We start from the raw sequence: 25,982 nt of genomic DNA, 5'->3' as shown, positions 1-25,982 counted from the left end.
TAGTGATTGCATATGGTCTAGGTTTGCATGCTTGCATTCGTCTAAGGTTGATAAGACATGGTAAGCTTTGTTGGGTTTTCATGAGTATAGATGTTCTCGCATGTTTACTGGTTTTACATTTCATTTGTTAATGATTGTTAATTATATTCAATTATTGTAAACATGACTGGGAGAGCATCTAGTTACTCCCGACTGATTGTCGACCCCCTTCTCAGGTTGTTCAGATGTTTGCTGTTTGGATCTTATCTTGCTGGGGAAGTGCTGTGCGGCGAGATGAATAATAAATTAGGAGTTTGTCTTCATGTTATGAGAACCTTTGTATAATGTATTAGTTGTTTTGGATTTAGTAGCGAACCGGATTGGTCAGGTGTTTCCGCCACCTTGACCCTTTTATCAGTATCGTACTCTGATATTTACTTTATATAAGTTTTTCCTTTGTTTTTATAATCCAGGTTTTTACAGTTGGTATCAGAGCGAACACACTCCCAACTCTCGCATAGTTTATGACTAAAATAAATTAACTTAGTAAATGAGTGAGAGTAAATGGGGTAGAAATAATTAAGGATTTGGTTGTTTATGCCTTAATGTTTCGCATCGTTATTAATTGTATGACATGTTTCCTTCATGTATTTGTTTGTTTATGTCTTAATGCTTCTTATCGTTATTAATTATGTTACATGTGTTGTTCATATATGACTTTTTCGAGCAGGCTTTGTTGATTTTAAAGTTGGTCAGTTTTCAAGATGTCCTTTGCATGAACGTGTCGGGCATTTTGGTTATATGTCAGTCAAAACTTTTAATCTTTGATAACCCGGACTTTACTCTTATCGTACTTTCATCCTTTTTGGATCACTTGGTGGTGTCGTCCTTATTTGAGGTGATTTCGAGGTTGATCCCTTTGTGGTTTCTTGAGGGAAACAAGTTAGGATTGTTGGCAGGTTGGGATGTTGGAGTATGAATGGAAAGAGTCTTTATTATTATAAGTTTGGTAACGAAGAAGTTTACCTTGGTATTAGAGGTTTTTGAGATGAAGTTTCCTTTGGGATTAGAGTTTGTTGAGGTGAAGTTTACTTTGGGAATATAGGTTGTTATGACGATGTTTCCTTTGGGATTATAGGTGTTATGTTCTTTTATGTATTCAAGGAACTTCTTATTGATGATATAGGGTGATGGTATGTGGCATAGGATGTGTGATTGTGGTTTCATAGTTTCACGAAAAGTGAGAGACATGATGAGTAGATTTATCTTATGATATTATTTGGGAATATCGAGGCTTATGATCTTAATGGTTAAAATTATTGAATATTGGCTTGAGTTAAGGGAACAGTTATGCGAGTTATTTATGGACCGAGAGTATTAACGGAAATGAATTGAATGTTATTGTGGAGTTAGGATTGAGCACGTTGGGAATTTTTCAGACTATGCCCGTCTTTAAATGGAATACCATATTTGAGGAGTAAGAATATTTAATGTATATTAGTGAGTTATGAAGGATTTTATGATCTATCTATTGAGGAGTTATTTACTGATCGTACCTTTTAAAGGATTGATTGAAAGAGATGAACTGAAATTTGTGGACTTGTGAGATGTTAATGTTAATGTGTTCTAGCGTTGACTTAGTGAATAGACATGTTGACGATGATTATAATGTATCGTGGTGTTCATCTTTTGAGGGTATAGAGATTGCTATGGATTGATTCATTAAGTGTGATTAGATGGAGTTCTTGAGAGTTGATAATCTGAGGATGTAGTGATGGTAAAAGGAGCAGTTATATAGAGATTTGTTGGTCCTGAGGTATTATGGAGATATGTACGAGACGTTGTTACCTTGGGTGATGATTGTACGATATTTGTAAGAACCTGGTTATCTGCTATATTAATTTTATCTTAAGGTATCGTCTTCGTGTAGATAAACTAGTTTTTGGTGTTGTCTATTCTTGTCATCCTTACACGTGTTAACCATACCTCTTCTATTTGAGCCTTCAGACTAAAAGGTTTCTTTTATCTTTGTCCTCTGTCTGTTTCATCTATCGCTGCTCTCTATTTGTTCTTTATTTTAACTCCAGTTTCTTCTTTTTTGAACTTTTATAATTATCCTTTTTACATTGATTTCTCTCTAAGCTTTTACTTCCGAAAGGAATGTGTTCTTTTGTCTTATAATATTGCACGGTAATGTCGGTTTGCAAGTTATTTATTCTTTTACGGTATCTTGAAAATGTTTGAAATCTCTTTAGAGCTACTTGTGATCATCTCCTAGTGGAAAGTTAGATCCTTTGGCGAGCGATGTTAGATACTTTGAGTTTGATGTTTGGTTATTTGAGGTTGAGAACATAGTAGCATTGTTGTGTTCAAGTATGAAGTTGGGACAACATATAGAGTTTTGGAGAAGGAGTATTAAAGGTCCATACAAATAATCTAGTTTAATGATTATTTATCTTAAAGACTATAAAGTGCTGTTTTGAGCTCTGAACGTTTGAGGTTGTTTTTACCTTGAGGGTGCTTAGATGTTTGTTTATGCTATCTGAGGTTAAAGGTGTTTCTTCAGAGTATGATGAGTGTTAATTGAAGGACATAGATTCGTACAGTCTTGTGGTGGATTCGTGATGTCGAGATGATATTCATGGATAATAAACAGAGATTGGAAATTGAGGTTATAAGTTTGGTGATTTTATGAGCACAGGTGATGAGAGTTGTATGGTAATATTTTTATGCTTTGATGGAATTGCGTTATCGGTGGATAAGTGCGTTGTGGTACAATAGGTACTAGCTTAAGTAAAGGTGTATGGTTCCTTTGGTGCTTAGGAAAGTCATGATCATGAGTGTTCAAAGGAAATAATTAAGTCTTGCGAGTGCGACTGATGATGTTGCCATGAGTTTGAGGTTGAATAGGATTTTGACAGTTTAGTAAAGTTTGACGTTTGAGTTTGATGACTTTGGATAGTAGATGTACATCGAGAATCATCGAGATTTATTTAAGTCTTTTGAGCTTAAAAGTTGTGGTTGGTAGTAAGTACTACTCGCTTTGAGGATATTAGAGTAGGAGTGATTCTAATGACACTCGTGAATGAAAGAGTTTTCTCATTCGAAAGATTTTCCTTGTTTGGAGATTATCTGTTTAGGGCTTTGACTGATGTCATATCTTGGGGTGAATAGTAAACTAGAATTGGAGTATTTGTTAAAGGTTATGTGGATTTGGAGTAACAGTAACGAGTTCACAATTTTGAGAGGTCGTATTTCTTGTTTAATGATGGTAAATGGTAGTTGGATGAGTGTTTTTAATATGAGGACTAGATGTTGGCTTAATGATCATTTTGGGTTGTGATGGTTTGAGTTTAATGCGACTTTTGAGATTTGTAGAGTGCGTGAAGATGATAATAACTTTGATGATTTAGGATCTTTTCTTTGGTAGGAGACACTTTCAAAAGAACTTTGTCCCCAACTTGAAACTCTATGTCCCGACGATGTAGATCTGCATAACTCTTTTGTCGATCCTGGGCTGCTCTCATCCGTTCCCTGATCATCTTAATCTGTTCCACCATCTCATGCACCATCTCTGGTCCTAAAACCACTACCTCAGCACTGTCGTCCCAACAGACTGGACTCCTACATCTCCTCCCATACAAAGCCTCAAACGGTGCCATGCCAATACTGGTGTGATAGCTGTTGTTGTAAGAAAACTCTATCAAGTCCAACCTCTGCTCCCAGCTACCACCAAAATCCATCACACAAGCTCGCAACATATCCTCAAGAGTCTTGATTGTTCTCTCGATCCGCCCGTCTGTCGCAGGATGAAATCGTACTCATCTTCAAAGTTGTTCCCAACGATTCCTGCAACTCCTTCCAAAACCTCGATATAAACCTCGCATCTCTGTCAGACACTATGTCCTTAGGGACTCCATGTAACTTAAGCACGTTCTTTCGATAGGCCATAGCCAATTGTGCCTTAGTCCATGTATCTTTCATTGGAACAAAGTGAGTCGACTTGGTCAAAGCGATCCACTATCACCCAAATCATGTTGTTACCTTGTTGACTCTTTGGCAAACCCACAATGAAATCCATGGAAATGGATTCCCACTTCCACTCAGGCACCTCTAAAGACTGAATCTTACCTTGCGGTCGTCGATGTTCCCCTTTAACTCTATGGCATGTCAAACAACGGGACACAAACTCACTTTGTCTCTTTCTTCATCCAGGCCACCAAAACGTTTTCTTCAAATCCTTGTATAGCTTGTCTCTACCTGGATGGACTGAATATGGTGTGCAATACGCCTCTGTCATAATTGTCTTTTTCAACTCCTCGTCATTAGGAACACACCACCTACCATCAAACCTTAAACTACCATCTGTATGAATAGAAAACCGGACACTTTGTCCCTTTCTCTACTCCAGCTCTCCACTCCACTATCTTAGGATCCAAAGCCTCCTTATCCCGAATATCATCATAAAACTCCGGATGTCTTTGTCATATCACCCATGGCATCTCCTTTCGCATCATATGTATCCCAAAGCTCGCTACCTCATCCCTCGGCCTCATCAAAGATAGAGTCGTACACACAAGGAATGTACACTCTTCCTACTCAAAGCATCAGCAACAACATTGGCCTTCCCTTCATGGTAGATAATCTCCATGTCGTAATCGCCAATCAGCTCCATCCACCTCCTCTATCTCATGTTCAACTCCTTCTGCGTGAAGATGTACTTAAGACTCTTGTGATCAGAAAATACCTTAAAGATTGCTCCATAAAGGTAATGTCTCCAAATCTTGAGAGCAAACACCACTGCACCCAACTCCAGATCATGAGTAGGGTAGTTCTCCTCATAAGGCTTCAATTGCCTAGAAGCATAGGCAATCACCTTGCCATTCTGCATCAACACACATCCGGCCCATTCTTCGAGGCATCCGTATAAGCCTCAAAATTCTCGCTCCCTTCAGCAATGCTAAGACAGGAGAGCTGTGGTCAAACGCTCCTTTAATGTTTGGAACGCCGTCTCACAACTCTCATCCCAACGAAACCTGTTCTCTTTCCTCATCAACGCTGTCATCGGTCTAGCTATCTTGGAGAAATCTTTCACGAACCGTCTGTAGTATCCAGCTAAACCCAAGAAACTCCTAACCTCAGCAACATTCTTTGGTGCTTCCCACTTTGTCACTGCCTCAATCTTCGCCGGATCCACAGCTACCCCATCTTTAGAGATCACATGCCCCAGAAAAGCAACTTTCTCTAACCAGAACTCACACTTGGACAGCTTGGCATACAACTCATGATCCCTCAAAGTCTGCAACACGATCCTCAAATGCTCCTCGTGCTCCTCCTTAGTCTTAGAGTAGACTAAGATATCGTCGATGAATACCACTACAAACTGGTCCAAAAGCGGTCAAGATTCTATTCATCAAATCCATAAACACTGCCGGCGCATTAGACAACCCAAACGGCATCACCACATACTCGTAATGGCCATACCTCGACGTGAAAGCTCTCTTTGGTATGTCCACCTCTCTAATCTTCACCTGATGGTACCCTGACCTCAAATCAATCTTAGAAAAGACTGTTGCACCGCTCAACTGATCAAATAGGTCATCTATCCTTGGCAAAGGATACTTGTTCTTTATCGTCACACGGTTCGGCTCCCTGTAATCTATGCACAGCCTCAAGCTCCCATCTTTCTTCTTCACGAAAAGGACTGGTGCTCCCCAAGGCGATACACTTGGTCTAATGTATCCCTTCTCTATCAAATCATCCAACTGCTTCCTAAGCTCCTCCATCTCCTTAGGACCCATACGGTACGGTGCCTTAGAGATTGGCCCCGTCCCTGGCTTCAACTCGACGGTGAAATCTATCTCCCTCTTCGGCGGCAACCCCGGAATCTCCTCTGGAAAAACATCCGCAAACTCCCCCACCACTGGTATCTCATCCACTGCCGGACTCTCTATCCGGTCATCTCTCACATGGCACAGGATCAAAGGACATCCCTTCCTCAGATAAGACTTCAAGGGTAAATTTGCAATCAACTTAACTTTGGGTTTGACTAGAAACCCACGGTAAGACACACTAACACCCTTTGGACCTCTTAAGGAAACATTCTTTTGATGACAGTCTATCTTAGCTTTATACTTTCCTAACCAATCCATCCCAACTATCATCTCAAAACCGTTAAAAGGAAACTCTAGCAAGTCTACAGGGAAATCAACTTGCCCAACTATCAAAGATACATCCCTAAACAATCTCCCACACGATACAGACTCACCCGAAGGTATGAAAACTTGCTCACTAACAGACTCATATACTCTCAAACCCAACTGTTTTACATGACTCGAAGACACAAACGACTGAGAAGCCCCCGAATCAAACAAAACAAAGGTAGGAATACCATTAACAAGGAATGTACCGGTGATAACGTGCGCATCCTCCTCAGCTGCCTTCTTCTCCATCATGAATAACTTGCCACTGGTCTTCTGTCCACCTCCCTGGACAGTACTGGCTGATGCGGTCGGCTTAGCACCCGACCCTTGATTGTTGTTGTTGTTCGTCGGTGTTTTCTGATAAGAATTACCGCCGTTGCGGTTGCCTCCACACTGTAACTCGACTTCCCGGTTTGACCATGATCCAGCCGGTCTGTTGCTCGCGAAGCTCTGTGCAGGTCTCTGAAAAGATCCCGGTGCACTCGTGCACTCATGTCTCTTGTGGCCTACACCACCACAACCATAGCAGGTCACTCCCCAACTATTACTCACACTTCCACGGCCACGCCCAAAGGAAGCCCCAGCACTAAACCCAGACCCAGAAGAAAATCCTTTAGACTGATTGTGGTTGCCTTTCTTGTGATTCGATTGGCCACCACCCTCGCTCTCAGACTTCCTCTTCTCACCACCTGACCTCTCCTGAGCCATCTCCACCAACCTCTCCGCTCTCCTAGCCCTCTCATAAGCTTCCTTAACATCGGTAAGGATCCCCACGGGTAACTTATCCATAATCTTGGTGGTCAACCCCCTCTCAAACCTCAATGCCAAATTCTCCTCACTCAAACCCATGTCCTCAAAGATACCTAGACTTCTCATTGAACAACCTGTAGTACTCACCACAGACATCTCGGCAGTCATCTTAAAACCATCAAACTCTTCTCTCAACTTACTCCTCACATGTTTTAAGACAAACTCCTTCCTTACTGACCCCCTACGAAACTCCTCCCAAGGTATAGCGGGTAAGCCTTGGTTGGTATACATTTCCTTAGCACTCACCTTCATGAATCCCACCACTTGCCCGCTTTGCCTCACTCGGATAGAACGCACTGTTCCACTCTCATCTCATCAGGACAATGAACCAAGTCTAAGATGTTCTCCATCTCTCTCAGCCAACTATCAAGCAGATTAGGCTCCCCAACTCCCTTGTACTCTTTCGGGTTAAACCTCGCAATATAGAGGCTGATTTTAGAATGATCAGCCTCCTTCTCCTTACTCTTATCCTTGTCCTCATTCACTCTCTTCAGGGTCTCAGTAAGAGCATCCTGGTGCTCTAACATCTTAACGATGTCATCCACGGTCATAAGCTCAGCTCTCGCATACAAAGCAGTTCTCTTGGGCGGCATCTTGAAGCTATATAAGAAAGAGTAAACATGAACACACGTACTAAACCTCAAAACACGAAAACACGCTGCCCAGAACCCACTCGATCGAGTTCCCAAACACACTCGATCGAGTAACGGGCTACTCGATCGAGTGCCCCACGTACTCGATCGAGTACCCAAACTTCAGACCCAAACAGACCTTCTGATCTCTTACCTACTCGATCGAGTATCTAGGCTACTCGATCGAGTGACCCACTACTCGATCGAGTACCCCTAGTTACTCGATCGAGTGCCCCAAAACTCGATTCTGGACTCAAAATCGCCAAAAACCCACCCGATCGAGTCAGTCCCACTCGATCGAGTAACACTTATTCGTAAGAGCTACCCGCATGTTACGTCATATGCTAACATGCTAAACTTTATAAACCACATTATATCATAATAAGCATACTACGCATCTTTTCTACTATCTACGAAACCATTTCATCATATTATTAAATGCCACATTGTAAATCATTCAACATGTTATCATTTCATCAACAAATTTCCTCATATCACCAATTTCTTTCACATGCTCAACTTTCTACTTCAACATCCAACAACTAACACATTCCATCACATTCGTAAACAAGTTAACCAAACACACATACGACTCGACAAACACTTCCTCCATGTGACCGGTTCAAAGTTGTAGGGCGACCCCCGCGACTTTAGGACGTCTCCCAAGCCTTTGCACTAGCTCCCACAACTTTTACCCCGGGTTCATTTTAATTGACTCCCTATGTTCATTAAGTTCATTGGTTACAGGTTTCAGGATCGTCGCTCTGATACCATTTGTAACACCCCCATACTCCAAGTGCCTTACCAGGACCACTCAGGTATGAAGACATTACCATCTCGGTTACCCGAGGCAATGATAATCAAACAATAATAAAGAAACAACGTTTAATATAAATAGTTTAGTGAATAGATACAATCCTCAAAACCAAACCAAAAGTACGATACATTATTCTCAAACGATCGTCTAATGAATTATAAATAAACTAAAGGCTACAACGGAAGACTCCTATCATCATGTCGTGGCATCCCGGCTATCCCAGTACTCATCTCAATACCGCTCAATATCTCGCTCACCATCCCGAATGGATCACCGCAGTTTACAAAACAACACCGGGGTCAGTACTAATCACACAATCAATATAGATAACAATAATAAGATAATGACAATTTTGAACCGAATGTCACACACACACACACACACCACCAATTCCCATCATCTCAATCCGACGATCGTCCACTTTGGACCACCGCCGCCGATGGGGGACCGCAGCCGTACCCACCAAATCCCCGCTCCACATAGTGAGCGATAACCCTGTCCATTAATGTGCACATCCCCTTCCGTGGCGGGTTCCACGAAGGGCGAAACTAGGGCGTGAAGTCACTCCCGCAAGTGACCCCACTCACCCGAGAACGCATCTCGAGAACCATCAACAAAGCAATCACAACCACAAACACAAGACAATCATTATATCAAACAACTAAATACAAAGACATCACCAATATCCCATTATGAGACTAATACCGAGTAGGAAATCCTACCCGGAAAGCACAAATGAAGGACGGTATCAACTTGTTTGTATCAAAAAGCCTCTTCTACGAACCCTCCTCCTATCATATAACACATAGAGGCTACACATCACATACTACACACAAAACCCCCAATCTCTAAATTAGGGTTTAACCAAAACAAGGGAAAAACAATAAAAAGGGTACGTAGATCTTACCCTCGACGCAAGGAACTCAACGATACGAATAACGACAAGAATCGACCGTCGAACTCCGGAATTGCTAAGAATGCGATTAGGAAGATGAACTGGTTGCTTTCTCTCTTAAACAGGGTTTTAGGTTTTGTAAAAGTGATTTAAAACAATGACGACGATACTTAAATACTTAAATCGCATAATTAACAAAACCCGAGAAAATCCCCCGTAAAACCGGACACTCGATCGAGTACCCAAGGTACTCGATCGAGTACCCCCTTACTCGATCGAGTACCCCAGCTACTCGATCGAGTACCCAACAGGTCAGAAACTATTTTATTTCGCAACTTACCCTTACTCGACAGAGTAAGGGCTACTCGATAGAGTACCCCAAGACTTATAAATACGGAGTATTACAGTAACACCCCGTATTTTATTATAATATTTTATAATAAAAGTATTTATTAAATTGATTATTTCGGAATTTAATAATATATTTTAGAAATATTTATATTTATCATATTCGTTCTCTATTTTATTATTTCTCGTTTTGACCTAGTTTTAAATGGGTTAAAATGTCCGTGTACGATTTGACTATTTTAATATAAGAGTTACTTTTCTTATATAAGCTCTCCTTGCGTTTTAATATGGTCCAATCCGATTTATAATCAGATAATCTATTGTATGAGCTAATGGACTCAAAGCCCATTAGTTAATCTCCTTATAAATAGAATTAAACTAGGAAGCTAGTAGGTCGATTCTTTTGTTTCTCGCGTGAAGTTGTCGCGCCTCCCTCCTCTATTTCTCTCTTTTGTTCTTCTTTTCTCCCTTTGACTCCATTGTTGAATATCTTTTCTTCTTTCAAACTTATACACAAATTATATTTTCACAATCCTTGCTCTTATCTCTACAACATATTCATCTCCAAATAATTTAATGAGAATTATTTGTATGGACCTTTAGACCTACGTTTTGGTTCTCCTATTTTATTGAGTAAAGAAGAGGAAGAGTATTTTTATGGTGCTTTCATGGATTTGGATTCGGGTATTCTATAATGTCGGTTTTTGGGGACGTTTGCACGTGTTGGAGACAAGGATTTGATGGTCGTGTCTTTCTTGGAGGTTTTCATTAATTTGTATCATTAATTGCTAAAAAGGTAACTAGGTGTTTTCCTTTAATTGTGTTTATGCCAATTGATGTAATTTACATGATTTAATAATTGATTTGTGTAAATTGGTACGTGTTTGATTGTTTATTATCATGTTTAATTGTGTTTGTGTATTTACGTATGTGTTTTATTGTTTAAATTGCATAACGTATCTTGCCTATGCTCCGTTTGGGTGTTTGGGGCGTGCGGCTAGGGTTCCCTATGGAAACCCTAGTGGCGGCTTGGTGGGTGTTGGTGAGAAGACCTAGAGTCATGGCTGAACTAGTATAACCTTGAGATTATGACTCAATGTTATAGCTGGGTTGGTACAACTCTGGGGTCGTGATAAAGTTATAGATGAAGCCGTATAACTTTGAGATTATGGCTCAATGTTACAGCTGAGCTACTATAACTTAAGTCACATGTCAATGTTATTGCTAATGCTAATGTAACATTGGACTAATGAAGTCAATGTTATAGCAGAGCTAATACAACATTGAGTTACGAGGTAAGGTTAATGTTAGAGTTATAGTTGGGGTACTATAACATTGAATGGTTAATGTTAAAGTTATAGCTGGAGTACTATAACATTAATTGTTAATACTTGTTCACATGTTGTGTTGTGTTCAGTTATTAAATGACATTGTGTTTGCATATATATTTGGTTACACTTGTTCATATGATAAGTAAGATAGTCAGTTATACTATCCTATGAGTTGAGTCGTGATGTTGTTCATGCATGTTAGTACAGTCAGTTATAGTGTGCATTTGTGGTTTGCTAGTTTGAATAGATGACGGTAGTATCAGTTACATACTATCGGAACGAACTAACGTCACCCGTCGATGCGGGATTTCTTTAGTCTATGTTCGGGGGGGTAGCAGAGGCAGTGGTTATACGCTCTGTTCCCCGAGTGTCGTTCGGTTTACCGAGAGTCTGGCCAGGTCTTAGACATATAGGCAGTGGTTATACGCTATACATAGTACCGTGGAGGCAGTGGTTATACGCTCCACACCGATGGAGGTAGTGGTTATACGCTCCATCAGCTAGAGGCAGTGGTTATACGCTCTGGCAAGTTAGAGGCAGTGGTTATACACTCTAACGGGCGTTCGCTCTATTCGCTATGCTTTGTTGCTAGCTTTGTGCCTTCTGTTGCTGTGGATTGTGTGTCACCATGTTTGCTATGCTTCAATGCTAACTTTGTGCCTTAGGTCGTCGTGAGTCATTTGTCACTACTAGTCTTGTAAGTGTTCATGGTCTAGTGATTGCATATGGTCTAGGTTTGCATGATTGCATTCGTCTAAGGTTGATAAGACATGGTAAGCTTTGTTGGGTTTTCATGAGTATAGATGATCTCGCATGTTTACTGGTTTACATTTCATTTGTTAATTATTGTTAATTATATTCAATTGTTGTAAACATGACTAGGAGAGCATCTAGTTACTCCCGACTGATTGTCGACCTTCATTCTCAGGTTGCTCAGATGATTGCTGTTTTGGATGATATCTTGCTGGGAAAGTTCTGTGCGGCGAGATGAATAATAAATTAGGAGTTTCTTTTATGTTTTGAGAACCTTTGAATAATGTATTAGTTTGGTTTTGGATTTAGTAGTGAACCGGATTGGTCAGGTGTTTCCGCCACCTTGACTCTTTTATCAGTATTATACTCTGATATTTACTTTATAGTACGTTTTTCCTTTGTTTTATAATCCGGGTTGTTACATATTAATCCTCTAAGTCACTGTTGACATGGCATCATAGAATTTCACCTAATATGACATGACGTTTTATGAGAGCATCTTAAGATCTATTTCCTAATTTAATACATTAATCCTCTAAGAGCATCTTAAAACAGAAAAAAAAAAGATATACTACTAAAATTCATTCCTAATTTAATGATATTGATTGTGTATAATAATTACGTTGTATGATTCAATCTTTTAACAAATGTAGATGATGTAGATTTTATTTAGGGAAAAAAACGTTATTCTAACAAAAAACAAAAACCAATTTGTTCCTAACTAAGATCTCTTTGAAACCGGTATACAAGAAAGTCAATGTAAAATAAAATACTTTTTTTGGGAATAAATACATGTAGTAAAATAATTTTTTATTTTTAAAATAAAAGTAACTTCTGTTATTTGGGGAAGACCAATCCTAATTAATATTTTCAAAGAAATTCCTTTTATTTTATTGAAATATTATGATTCACCAGGCAAATCACGAGTATTATGAACACTTTTAAATTAATATTATGTGCGTCAAATAAATATTTGCAGCAGGAGCCAGGGATCAGGGCAATACTGATCAGGCAAGAGGCAATAATTCCAATCATATTACCCTGTCAACAACCCCTGACACGCCTGCTTTGAGAAGTCTCAGGTATCAGCACAAGCTCAACCACCAGCTGCCACCCTGGCCAGCTAAAACTTTGACCAACTAAGATCAGAAAAGTCCTAAGGAGCCAGGCCAAATTCACCCTGCAATCACGAGAAAATCCAACTGAAAGTCAAGCTGCTGAAAGGGAGATAAAGCATAAAGTAAATTGCCATTTCTGGCTAAACAAAGAAGGAGTTGTTGCTGAAAAACTTTTGCTTGTCTCTCCATATTTCGAGATACCACCTCGAGCCAAATTCAAGGCCCCTACTCGCACCCATTCGTCCTTACACTCCAAAGCCAAAGCAACACAAAGAAATGCCTAGGAAGCAAAGCATGTCACTATCGGTGCAGGATTTTGTTGTTTTTTGCGTTTCTTTTAAATCATTTTGTCATCATTGTAAATATTTCCAAGATTACTTTATTTACGTCCTAAGAACGAATCCTGGCCCTTGGATGAGATTACTAGGTTAAACTTTGTACGGATCTCCAAGAGGAAGGCCTATATAAGGACCTCTCCTCCAACCGCATTAAGGCGACTTTTGATGAATATTAAACCCGAGTTTTCTCTCAATTTTAAATCTCTATAACTTGTGCTTAGTCTGTAGTTAAGAGTCAGGCCTGTTAACATCTTGTGCTTAGATTGTAGGTGTTGAACAAAGTCTCGTTGGTAAGGTTCATTCAATCCCGTGCTCGATCGTGGGTTGTGTGGTCTTCTTTGTTAACTTGAGTTGGTTATTATCTGTGCTAGGCTGTGATAATTTCCATGTTAAGTTGTCCAAATTGTTAACTTGTTTCCCTGTGCGTATTCTGTGGGATTTAAGTTGATAATTATATCCCTTGGTTCCCCTCTCAGTCATCAAATATCATTCCTGTGTCAAGCAGTCTGATTCTTCCTGTCAGCCTGTCTTATTTATTCAACTAAAATACTTAGAGTGTCTCAAAATCCCTGGAATTTTACTCAGAGTTAGTTTAATCAATTAACTAGCTTGTCACCAAATTTCATGATTTTAGCAGGCCATTTGGTATTTTTAACTATATTCTTTAGTCTGTTGCATTCCTGAACAATTCAGGGAACTCTTGTCTAGGTAGAGATTGAGTCTTTCGTGCCAGGTCTGGGGTTTGACACTGCAATATTTTTCGTTAATCTTTTTATATAAGGTTGAGCTCACATGTCGTACGAGTGTTGGTAGACCTGTCAAACTGGTCGAACGAGTGGGGTCGCAAATAAGGTTATATGGGTCGGGTCAGAATACAGGTCGGGTTATATAGGTTACGGGTTGGATTATGGTCAGAATATGGGGAAAAAAATATTGTCCAACGCTTTTTTTTTAATATTATTATTAAATCGAGAACATATTTTTTAAAAATAATATTAATATTTTAATCATATGAAATGGCTATACAAAATATTAATTATATTAACACAATTATAGAAATTACGTTATTTTAATTATTATTTTATTATTAAAGGCTACGAAAATTTATAATATTAATTTTTTAATTATTTTCGTAACCAAAAATAAAAGGAATATTTTATTATTATCATTTCAAAGACAATATAAAATTATTAATATTTTAATAAAAAATTTGAATCATCTGTGACCTAAGAGGTCAATCAATTCGGGTTGGGTTTCGACCTTAATTAACGGGTCATTTCAGGTTTGGGTTAATAGGGCCGCTGGTTGAGATTTTATGGGTCTTGACCCTGGAAAAAGCAGATAAGGTGGATAGGTTTTCAGGCCGGGTCAAAATTTAACAACTCTAGGTGTTGGTCGTAAACTAGCAAGTTGTTGTAACTTAGTCTTGGATAGAGGGTCAAGATTGAAGGGTTTATATGACCATGAAAAAATGGTTTAGGTTCAGACAGATTTGCAATTCTGGTCCATTTGACAAATCTACATGCTAGGTAGACTAGTAATGTTTAATTTTTGTTGTTAATGGGGAATATCAAACTTTAATCTTTTATTTATTTATTTATTGTACAAAGTAAAACATTAATTGCAAAACTGTTATTCACGTTATTTAATACTTCCTCCATCTTTTTACCTTCTTATTTGCTTTTTGAAACTCAAAGTTTCTAAACTTTAATCGTAAATATGTTGAAAATAAAATATTTACTTATTATCAAAATTTAAGTATCAACAATTTTTAAAACAGACCGTGAATTTCACGGATTTAAAACTAGTACTCATATGAAAATTCTTTTCATAGGAATTTTATGGTGTAATTTTTATAATTTTTAGATAACAATATTTTTTCAAAAATTAAAGTGAAAGGTAACACTGAAAATCTAAAAAATCAAATATACAAAAATAGAGGGAGTAATAAACATAATAAAAAAAAAAAGGCGTTTCAATCGGTAAATGACAAACGTCGTGATTCACATAATCCATTACATTGGGTAATTTCTTCTCTCCCATTTGTCATGCATGCGTCATTCTCATTCTCTTTCATATATATGACATGATTCATGAACATCTGTATTTTCTTGGAAATTCTGAAAGAATATCAATCAAGGCAACAAAAAAATGGATCCAAACCCGAACAACTATCCAATCCTCTCATACGTATTATCTCGGCTTCCCTCAATGAACCCGCTCCGACAACCCAATTCCCCTTCTTTCCAACCCGCCATTCCCGCCCACAAACCCCACTCTGAACCGACCTTCCACGACACCCTCATCTCCCGTATGCCCCACCTTACCGACCCCAACGTCATTTCCGAAATGTCCACCGCCGTATCCAAAATTGCTAAAACTCGGTCCGTTCTCCAGACCCTTGGTGACCGGCCCTACCACGAGTCTGTTGACATTGCCCGCTCCAAACTCGCTGAAATTAATAAGGATAATGGATGCGAAGATAAAGAGAGGACAATGTACAAGGCGATCATTCAGATTGATGAGACCCATGAAGCGTATGAGAAGCTATTACGTGCGGCTGAGGAAAAGCTTATGAGGATTTATGATTCTGCTGTTGTTGCCGCAGCGAAAGGCGGTGCTGAAGGTGAGAATGAGGCGGATGACGTTAATGAAGATGTTGTTAAGGTTTTGAAAGAGCAAGATCAGATTGAGCGAGTTGATTTGTGTGGGAAGAAATTGAGAATTTTGCCTGAAGCTTTTGGAAGATTAAAGCATGTTCTTGTTCTTGATTTGTCTAGTAATCAATTGCAGGTTTTCTTCTTTTGTTTTCTTCCTTGATATCCAATCATTTTCTTATATGATTGTTTGTTGTTGCTAGTGTCTAGTGATTCCGTTAATGAGTTTCTACTAAAATGGATACGGAGTACATAATTATTGTCTAACACCGTCCAAAACCGGTCCTTTTATATATAAAATACGCAAATTCATTGATTGTAATAAAATATTTTTAAACCAATACAAGAATCGTCCCTCGGTATGAGACGGTGTTATTCTATAATTCATGAATTGGAGAATATCGTGTTGTCATTCTTGTATATTATTCACTCGCTCATTTAAAGGATTTTTGCATTCATTATTATGGTGATTAGTTTTGGACTAGAAGGGAATGTTGGTCTTGTATGAGATGGTTGTATGTATAACTATGTTAGATTTTAGAGTTTGATAATATAATTTGTGAATGCTTTTCTAATTGCTTGGTTTATCTTATTATCACAATAGGTATTTATAAAAAGGATGGTGAGCAAATAAAAAGTCACCATTAATACATAACTCATAGACTCTTATTATTCCTAATACCCTCCCGCAGTCAATATAAGAAAACCATAACCAATTTAAAAAAAAATGTCTTCATCTCTTCATTTGATTTTCCTTCACTATTCTTCTCATCTTCACAAGGTGGTAAAGGTAAATGAGTATAAGGCTCGTTAGAAAATTTCTTCGAACAGGAAAGTTAAGTTTTTCGGACTTATCGAATATTGAATAATTTGTTAGGAACACTAGTTGGGCCTAAACAAATTTCAGTTAAACGAAAAATTATCCGTTAATTTCAATGTTTGATAATATAATTTGTGAATGCTTGTATGCGTTAGATAGTTATTGGCTTATAATTCTTATGTTAAAGGATATTTGAAGTAGGTCTCATGGAGTACATTCAATAGTCAGTTCCTGTTGTCGACGATTGTCTTCATTTGATTAACAATTCTGATACTTGTTAAGCTGTTTATCATCTTCAGTAAGTAGTTGGAACTTTGTTAGGGGAGGAAGAATGGCTTTTAATTGTTTATGCTTCAACTTTGGCTCTATTGATTTGAGTGAGTTGTATTTTAAGTAATAGTGTATGATTGATATCACGGTTGAGTTAAAGATTGGTATAAATGTTGACAATTCTGGCCTTCTGGGTCGGCAAGATTCTGCAAACGTTGCATATTTGAACTCTCATGACCTTCGAAAATTGTGTAGGAGCTTTAAGAAGTTAGTTTGTTAGTATTATGTATATTAGTAATAATATCTGAATATCTTAAGAAAACCACCCAATCTGTATGCTTTACGGCTTATTTGGGATTTGGATAACTGTTACAAGATTAATAGAGCTCAAACAAAGGAAAAAGCTGAAAAAGGTGGTGATGGAGGGTGGAGATTAATGGTTGTTTAATGCGTTATCCTGAACGGATGTGGACCCTTACTCCCTTTTATGAGGTAACTAATCCCACCCTTCCTCATTTCCAACCTCCACTACCACACACCGCTAAGCGCTTATCAGCCACCACCGCCGCTTTCTTTTCCTTGTTCTTTTTTAGATCTATTACCATGTAATAGTTACCTACATCCAAGAAAGTTCTTAAAAACCAGAAAAATTCAAATCTTGGAGCAGGCTCATCTCTTGTTCTTGTGGAGTACATGGAGGGAGTTGTTTTGATGAAATGATTAGTAGGGCTTGGGCCTTTGGAGAACTGTTTTTGATTATTAGTTGTGTACAATTGACCTTCCCACCGCTGAGCTCGCAATGTGCGGTTCTAAACCAATTTGAACTGTGATCTTTAATTTGCCCGTTAATCAGATAGCGCCTTTGTTTGCAGGAAATTCCTGACTTTATATGTGGAATGGATAATCTTGAAGAATTAAATTTGTCTTCTAATTCATTGCAATCATTACCAGACTCCATCGGTCTATTGCTGAAATTAAAGATCCTCAGTGTTTCAGGAAACAAGCTAACTGCACTTCCTGACAACATCTCCCAATGCAAGTAAGTTTTCTCAATGAGCCTTATCCCTTTGTTTTTAGCTGGATGTAAAGGGAGGGGGAAATAAAGAATTAAACAATGTTGGTTGTTTGGATAATAAGAAAGATCTTTGTTCCATACTGTCTTCTTCCCTTTCCTCATAGTATCTACTATATACCCATGAAATATTTCAGTGTTGAGACACACTCAGAAAAGTTTGTTCTGATTTTTAATCCTTTTAGGTCCCTGGTGGAATTCGACGCAAGTTGCAACAACCTCGCGTACTTACCTACCAACATCGGCTTTGAGCTAGTGAACCTGAAAAAACTTCTAGTTCAGTATAACAAGATCCGCTCTCTTCCAACTTCAATTGGAGAGATGAAATCTCTTGAGCATCTTGACTTGCATTTCAACGAGCTTCGCGACATTCCTCTCACAATCGGCAAACTGACAAATCTGCTCACCTTAAATCTAAGTGGGAATTTCAGCGATTTGAAGGAACTACCTGAGACATTTGGTGATTTATCAAGTCTTGAAGAACTAGATCTTAGCAATAACCAGATACACACTCTTCCCTACTCATTTTGTCGGTTAGAGAAGTTAAAAAGGCTCAATTTAGATCAAAACCCTTTTGTGGCTCCTCCCAATGAGGTTGTCAAAGATGGGGTTGAAGCTGTAATAATCTATATGGCTAAAATGTGGGCTGATTTCCTGAGGCAGGAGGAAGAAAGGAGAAAACGGGGAACACAAGAACTAGGTGAGACTGGATGGTTAAAACGAAGCGTATCAAAATTGAATGGAGTTGTTTCCAATGTCTCCGAATATCTAGGGTCTCCCAAGTCCCCAAGTGATCCTTGCCTTGACCAGCAGAGATGATCAGTAAGCAGGACATATCATTTTTGCTTCGGATCAAATTTGGATAGGTTTTCCAAGATATTGCTTTTTAATGCAACAACTCCCAGTTTAACGGTTGCACCTATTTTTGTCACACTTTTATCAACATTCAAAATTAAACTTATTATCTAAATGGTTTTTGGTTGAAAGTATTTATAAAAAATGAATCCACGTTGGACTAGTTTTCTTTTTGCTATTTGAAATTTTGTTCGCTTTATAAATGTGGTACGTAACTGATTTTAGAAAAATCATCAAATTTAATAAATGTTGAACTTTGTATATCACTAGTAGTATCCCGCGCTTCGCGCGGCCTGTTTTAAAATTTTATAATTATAATTGAAAAAAAATAATATAATTCATATATAACCTTTAATATTTTTACCTATAAATAAAAATAAATTAATTTTTTTTCTCAAATTTTATTTTTTGAGGTTTAAGTTTAGTGTTTTAAAATAAAATAAATATAATTTTAATTAAAACGAATACTAAGTTATAGTAGTTAATTACGCATGATCAACGTTTTACAAAAAAAATTGTAACTGATAAATATCACATTAATTAAAATAAAATTTATTCGAATAATGCAACAATCAACATTAAGGTATCAAATTATATCATTTCACGATACGCTATGTTCTAAATCAGTTAAAATATTTGTTCAAAATGATGTGAGTATAATTTTATGCAATTTTTAATTTTGTATGTATAGCGTTTGATATTTATGTATCAAATATATACGGCCCAAACTAAACTTATTCAAATGTTTTGGTTGTGTCTTACATGTGCTATGTGTCAAACATATCTATCAGAAATTTGCACCTTTTGTTTTTTTTAACAACTATATATAACGATGTTTAAGAGTTTACCGTAAATAAAATAGGTTGAATTTTCTCAAATATCATTTTTATAAGATAACATATAAAATATTTAAATAAAAGTAATATCTACTTAGTCGTAACTAATGTTTTATTCTTAGACGTATACATATTTAACTAAAGATATTAAAGGAAAATGTAATGTGTATTCTACTTTTTCATGTTGTTTATATAATAGGGTTTTTCTACATGATACACTTGTATTTATTCGAATTCTACGTGATACCCCTTGCTTTTCAAAAATACCCGTGGTACTCCTAAATATGACAAAAACATCTTAAAATACCCAAAATGATCTAATCCGCCTCTTTAAAATGTTTAATTTATACATTTTTTATTGATTTTTTGGCAATAATTTGTCATGTCATTAACATAAACATCGTCTACTCAATTGTAAACATATTTTCTTTACAAAATATAACATATTAAAAATGTGATTTTTAGTAGATTGGGTATTTTTAGAACATTTTACTAAATTTAGGGATACCGGTATACCACTGTTATTTTCAAAAATATAGGGGTACCACGTAGAATGCGAAGAAACACGGGGTACCACGTAGAAAAACCCCTATGTAATATTATACTTCCTTTGTTCCATATGATTATTTATGTTTGCTTTATGTGCGTATGGCAATGCTTGTTTTATTTTGTTCATATTTTTATTTACATATTATTAAAAATTATAAAAATTTGATATTCATAATGCACTCGGTAAGACGATTTAAACAAGATCTCATATGACTATCTTTTATGTTAGTGAAAATTGTTAATAACCACCTAATATTTATCGTATTTTACAAATTATCACCCTGTATTTCATTTATTACAAAGTACCACCTATATTATAGCGTATATATCCCAACTCCCACCGTATTCCACCCCGATCATGTTTTACTTATTTCCCGACTCGATTATTAACTAAACTAACATATTACCTTAACTACCCCTCCAATTCACCAGGTACACTTAAATTCCATTAACATAATTCTAGTTTATCATTCTCCAACATAAAGCAATCTCCCACTCCCTCCTGACTTCATATTATTCTCTACAAATTTAAGGTTCCTCTATCATCTCCTTCAATACGAATTTAGGGTTCCCCAAACATAATTCCAAGGTAACTTATTCGATTATATTCTTTTGTTAATTTCTATAAAGGTCAAAATTAGGTCAAAATTAGGGTTTATTTTCTGGGTTAATTTAGGGATTATGTATCAGATTCATTTATTGTAAATCAACGATTTGTTTAAAGTAACTTCAAAATTACGATTTGTTGACATTATAAATGAGGAGAAGAAGAAGGTTGAACCTAAACACGTCAACTTGATGGCTAAGAATAAGCAATTGACAGAGGAGATGATTTTGATCAAGAAAAACGAAGAACAAATGAAAGGGATTTTGATAGCTTGTTGTGCAATTGACGTACTTGATTGTTGATGTTGATGATGCACTTGATGATAAGGCTTGATTTGTCACACGGTGTAGCAACAGTTAAGTTTAACTATGATGATAGTGATTGAGGATGTTCTTAATTTGGGGTTTTGATATTTAATCGGTATGCTGGGAGTAAAGTAAATGAGTGGTTTTACTTTTGATGAAAGGTTTATTTGCTTAGCTTGGGGGTATTATTTAGAGGGTTAGACAAGGTAACCTGTTAGTTAGTAATCGAGTCGGAAAATAAGTAAAACATGATCGGGGTGAAATACGGTATGAGTTGTGATATATACGCTATAATATAGGTGGTAATTTGTAATAAATGAAATACAGGGTGGTAGTTTGTAAAATACGATAAATACTAGGTGGTTATTATCAATTTTCACTTTATGTTATACATTAGAAGTTGTATTGAGATTCTTCTCACTTATAAATAAGTGAAAATTGTTACTTACCACCTAGTATTTACAGTATTTTACAAACTACCACCTTGTATTTCGTTTATTACAAATAACCACCAACATTACACTTGATATATCCGAATTCCCACCGTATTTCATTCTCGATCATCATCTTATTCAATACCCGACTCGATAAGTTAATATACTATAGAAAGACCAGCATACCCTTATTTAAATTCACTCAAACACATTTAACACCTAAAATCAAAAAGCAAAAAGTAAACATCCTTCGACATTCATCATCAACAGCCCCAAGTGATTCATTTTATCATCATCATCATCAAATTGCCAGATTGTTATGTCCGACCACCACCACCACCAAGAAGAAACTCAAAGCATCGCTTGCCACCGCCACGTCAATCCTTTCTACACTATCGACCACCAGCAGCACCAACTCTAATCTCTTGTCAGTCAACCACCCAACTCCATCAGTCGACACTCCACCACCATATCAAAAACCCAACCCGTATCTTCAAAACCGCTACTAAACCTCATGAAAACCCCAGCCCAACCAATGAAACCGTCTTCACCACCCATAAAAACCCTAGATCTTGGGATTTAATGGGTGGGAGAGGGGATTTCGTGGGATCGGGGCGATGGTGGCGACAAGGTAGAAATCGACTTTAAGGAAGGTGACAAATCTGGTTGTGCAATAAGACAGTAGGCATAGGTTCGCGGTGCAGAGGGCGGTAGAGTAAGGTGGCGATGGTGAAAAGTTGTAAATGAAGCTTTGGGGTGAGGTGGCGACGACGAGGAGATGGTGGGAGGGATGATGTACGATTGATTGTTGATTCTCTTGATAGATGAAGGCCCTCATAATTTTGATTATTGATTTTGATTTTTCAAAGATAATTTGATTGTGATTGTAATTTTGGGTTTGAGTTTGTTTGTCTTTTAATTTCATGGTAACCAGTAACCACTAACGAGTATTTGGAGTGGATAAAAGTAAGGGCGTTATGGTCATTTCATAGTTTATTCACTTAATAAGTCGGGAATTATGCTAAATGATGATCGATAATGAAATACGGTGGGAGTTTGGATATATCAAGTGTAATGTAGGTGGTTGTTTGTAATAAACAAAATACAAGGTGGTAGTTTGTAAAATACGCTAAATATTAGGTTGTAAATAACAATTTTCACTATAAATAATGCCCAAAAAGCAAACGTAAACAATTCAATGGAACGGATGAAGTATTACTTAATAATCATTACTTTTCTTTTAATTATTCAAACTCACTCGTAATCACTGTGTACATATATACTCGTTATCACAGTAGTTTTTTTTAAGTTTTATTTTTAATAAATACAATGACTCTTCAAAATATATTTTTCTTAATAAAATTAGGGACTTGCTAAATCCCGCACACCATTTTACTAATCCCGCACATTTTTTTCCCCGACCTTATTCTGAAGGTACCCCTCTCATTTCTCACACCTACCAAGAGAAAAAATGAAAACCCAAAAAATTAACATCACGTCATTCTCCCCTTCGTCCCTTCTTAATCACCCGAGCATTATATACATCGATTGAAAAGACAAAATCCTTGCCAACTGACAAACCTCTACTCCTGCAATGGTAGTGACGGCAATGAATATTTGCAGTAGCCCAATCTAGATATGCTTCAATAGACACACCATCTTATTGATTGATCTATGTCAATTAAAATGAAGAGTTTAATATTTCCATAAAGTAGCAATTTGCATCTTGTTCATTTGTGAAAAAAGGGTCTGCCATTTCAAATAAATCAACATAATGATTATCCAACTAATTAACCGGCATGTCAATTTAATCAAATTAGTCCAACATCAATTCAAACCCTAAATGTAAAAAAAAAAAGCCTTTTCTTCAAACAAAAAAAGAAAAGAAACATTAAATTAAATAAATTTAAAGACGATATTGATAAAATTGTTGATAAAACAGGAAATTACATGTGGTATAAGCGAATTACAATCCGTAATTGTTGAGGTTATTAATAAATTGGTTAGGTTTGCTAGAGAGATAAGGGAGATAACCCTTTTTCGGGTTTTTTGATGAAGAAGGGTAGTTTATGGAATATTAGTGGCGAAGTGTAGGGGATTTAGTAAAAGGGTGTGCGGTATTTAGCAATTGCGTAAAATTAATGGTCTAAGTTTTATAACTTTCTCAAAATATTTTTTTTACGTAAATGTAAAACATTATAAGATGCTCACTTTAACCATCTCTACATATCAAAATATGTTAATAAATATAATGAAAAGTATACTCGATTGAAAGCATTTTTTTGCAATGAACGTTTTTATTTACAATTTAGAATTTTTATCAAAATATTTTTTTAATAAATTTAGAATCAAATCAACGTATTTATTTAAGATAATTTTATAATAAAATTTATTAAATTATAATTAATATTTACTGAGATTTATGCTGCATTTATTATGTTTATATTTAATGTTCAGTTGTAATTAATACTCGTATTTAATGCTGGGTTGACACGTGTCGCGCCGCCTGTTTTAAAATTGAAGAAAAATAACATAATTTATATATGACCTTTAATATTTTTACTTATAAATAATAATAAATTAATGTTTCTCAAATTTAAATTTTTAAGGTTTAACTTCAATGTTTTAAAGTAAAATACATACAATTTTAATTAAAACTAATAAGTGATAATAAATTATGCATGATCAATGTTTTAAAAATTATTTTGTGACTGATCAAATATCATATTAATTAAAATAAAATTTATTCAAATAATACAACAATCAACATGAAGTTCTCAAATTACTCCGTATATCATTTCATGATTCGTTATGTTCCAAATCAATTAATATTTGTTCAAAATAATGTGAATATAATTTTATGTAATTTTTAATTTTTTTTTAATAATGTGTGATATTTATGTATCAAACATATAGAGTTCAAACTCAACTTATTCAAATGTTTTGATTGTGTCTTGCATTTATTATGTGTCAAACATATCTATTAGAATTGCATCATTTGTATTTTAAAACAACTATATATTAATGATGTTTAAGAGTTTATCTGTAAATAAAATAGGTTAAACTTTCTCAAATAATAATTTTTGGGGTTTAACTTCAAAATATTTAAAAGATAACATATAAAATATTTTACTAAAAGTAATATTTAGCTAGTCATAATCAATATTTACTAGTTTTAAACCCGTGAACTTCACGGGCTGTTATACAGTCAGTTGAGAAAAAAAGGCTAATCTTTGTTAACACTAAAAGAAGGATTACAATTGATAAAATCGATATTATAAATATGAAATGGAACAAAATAGAATGGTTAAGTATACAATTCGTATGCCATATAACTTGCATTAAATGATAAAAAGTCTAAAAACGTAAATAAATGATTGAGACAAATTTAATATAAAGTAAGAAGGTAACTCGTCTTTCCTTGTATTAGTTATATAGAGTAAAAATTCATCGAAAAACAAATAACACATAAAGCAGGGAAAACAACTCTTCAAAAAGCGTATAGTAAAGACGGTTTGAACTGCGAGAAGATTTATTTTTAAAAATTAAAAAAACATTCACATTTTCATAATTAATGATTCTCTTTTTATTTAAGATCTTTTGACATAACATATTATCAGTTAGTCATATTAATATCATTTTATTTTAAAAAACCGTCTCATATTTTGACATCATATCACCCTAAAGTTAGTCATCATACTAATTAATTACTCGTATGATCTATTTTGAATAACAAACTGAACAACAAAAAAATATGTATCCAGATACAATTAATCCACCGCTCCTCACCTACCCTCTTCATTGTATCTATTCCTAACAAAACTCCACTTCCCACCGCTCTCATCGGCTCCTCACCTACCCTCTTCCTTCTACCTATCAAACTCCACCGGATTATCTCATCTTCCCTACCGAATCTGCTCCTCACCTACCCTCTTCCTTCTACATAACAAAAGTCCACCTCAAATCAGTCATCTTCCTCACCGATTCATCTCATCTCCCTCACACCGAGTCATCTCCCTCGCACAGAATTAAGCATATAGCATCGTTCCTTAGATTCAAATATAAACCATCAAGTGCTGGGACACCGAGAAACGGAGGGGGTAGCGGCTCCGGGGACGATGAATAGGGTCTCGTTTAAGGAGAGTGAATTGATTCAAAGATCTTCTAACGCTACTGGGACACCGAACGGCGGGGTTAGTGGGCGTGAGGATCAAGTGCTGCGATGCAGCCCAAACGCGTCGTATCAAAATCCGAATAGGAGTAAATCCGGTTTGATGCGGATGAAGACCAAGTCCCGGCTTATTGATCAGCCGGAGGAAAAACGGTCTGGCCGGGATGACAACAACCGGTCTG

General features: G+C 36.4%; 1 protein-coding gene across 1 annotated transcript; it reads left to right on the top strand.

Annotated features, from left to right (window-relative positions):
* The first annotated feature begins 15,215 nt into the window (after positions 1-15,215).
* On the top strand, positions 15,216-19,061 carry LOC141608759 (plant intracellular Ras-group-related LRR protein 9-like). Its single transcript, XM_074428107.1, has 3 exons — positions 15,216-16,017; positions 17,844-18,010; positions 18,229-19,061. Exons 1-3 carry the CDS (start codon positions 15,376-15,378, stop codon positions 18,860-18,862), a joined length of 1,443 nt encoding a protein of 480 aa, XP_074284208.1. The 5' UTR covers positions 15,216-15,375; the 3' UTR covers positions 18,863-19,061.
* The last annotated feature ends 6,921 nt before the right edge of the window (positions 19,062-25,982 follow it).

This window comes from Silene latifolia, chromosome 1, assembly GCF_048544455.1.
Source record: "Silene latifolia isolate original U9 population chromosome 1, ASM4854445v1, whole genome shotgun sequence".
In the NCBI taxonomy this organism is placed as follows: Eukaryota; Viridiplantae; Streptophyta; class Magnoliopsida; order Caryophyllales; family Caryophyllaceae; genus Silene; species Silene latifolia.
Note: the sequence above shows the minus strand (reverse complement) of the source record. Positions and strands in the feature narration are given on the sequence as shown.

Coding starts and splice junctions, on each gene's coding strand:
- LOC141608759 (XM_074428107.1), top strand. CDS start 15,376: ATGGATCCAAACCCGAACAACTATCCAATCCTCTCATACGTATTATCT. Junction 16,018..17,843: donor TGTCTAGTAATCAATTGCAG/GTTTTCTTCTTT, acceptor CTTTGTTTGCAG/GAAATTCCTGACTTTATATG. Junction 18,011..18,228: donor GACAACATCTCCCAATGCAA/GTAAGTTTTCTC, acceptor TAATCCTTTTAG/GTCCCTGGTGGAATTCGACG.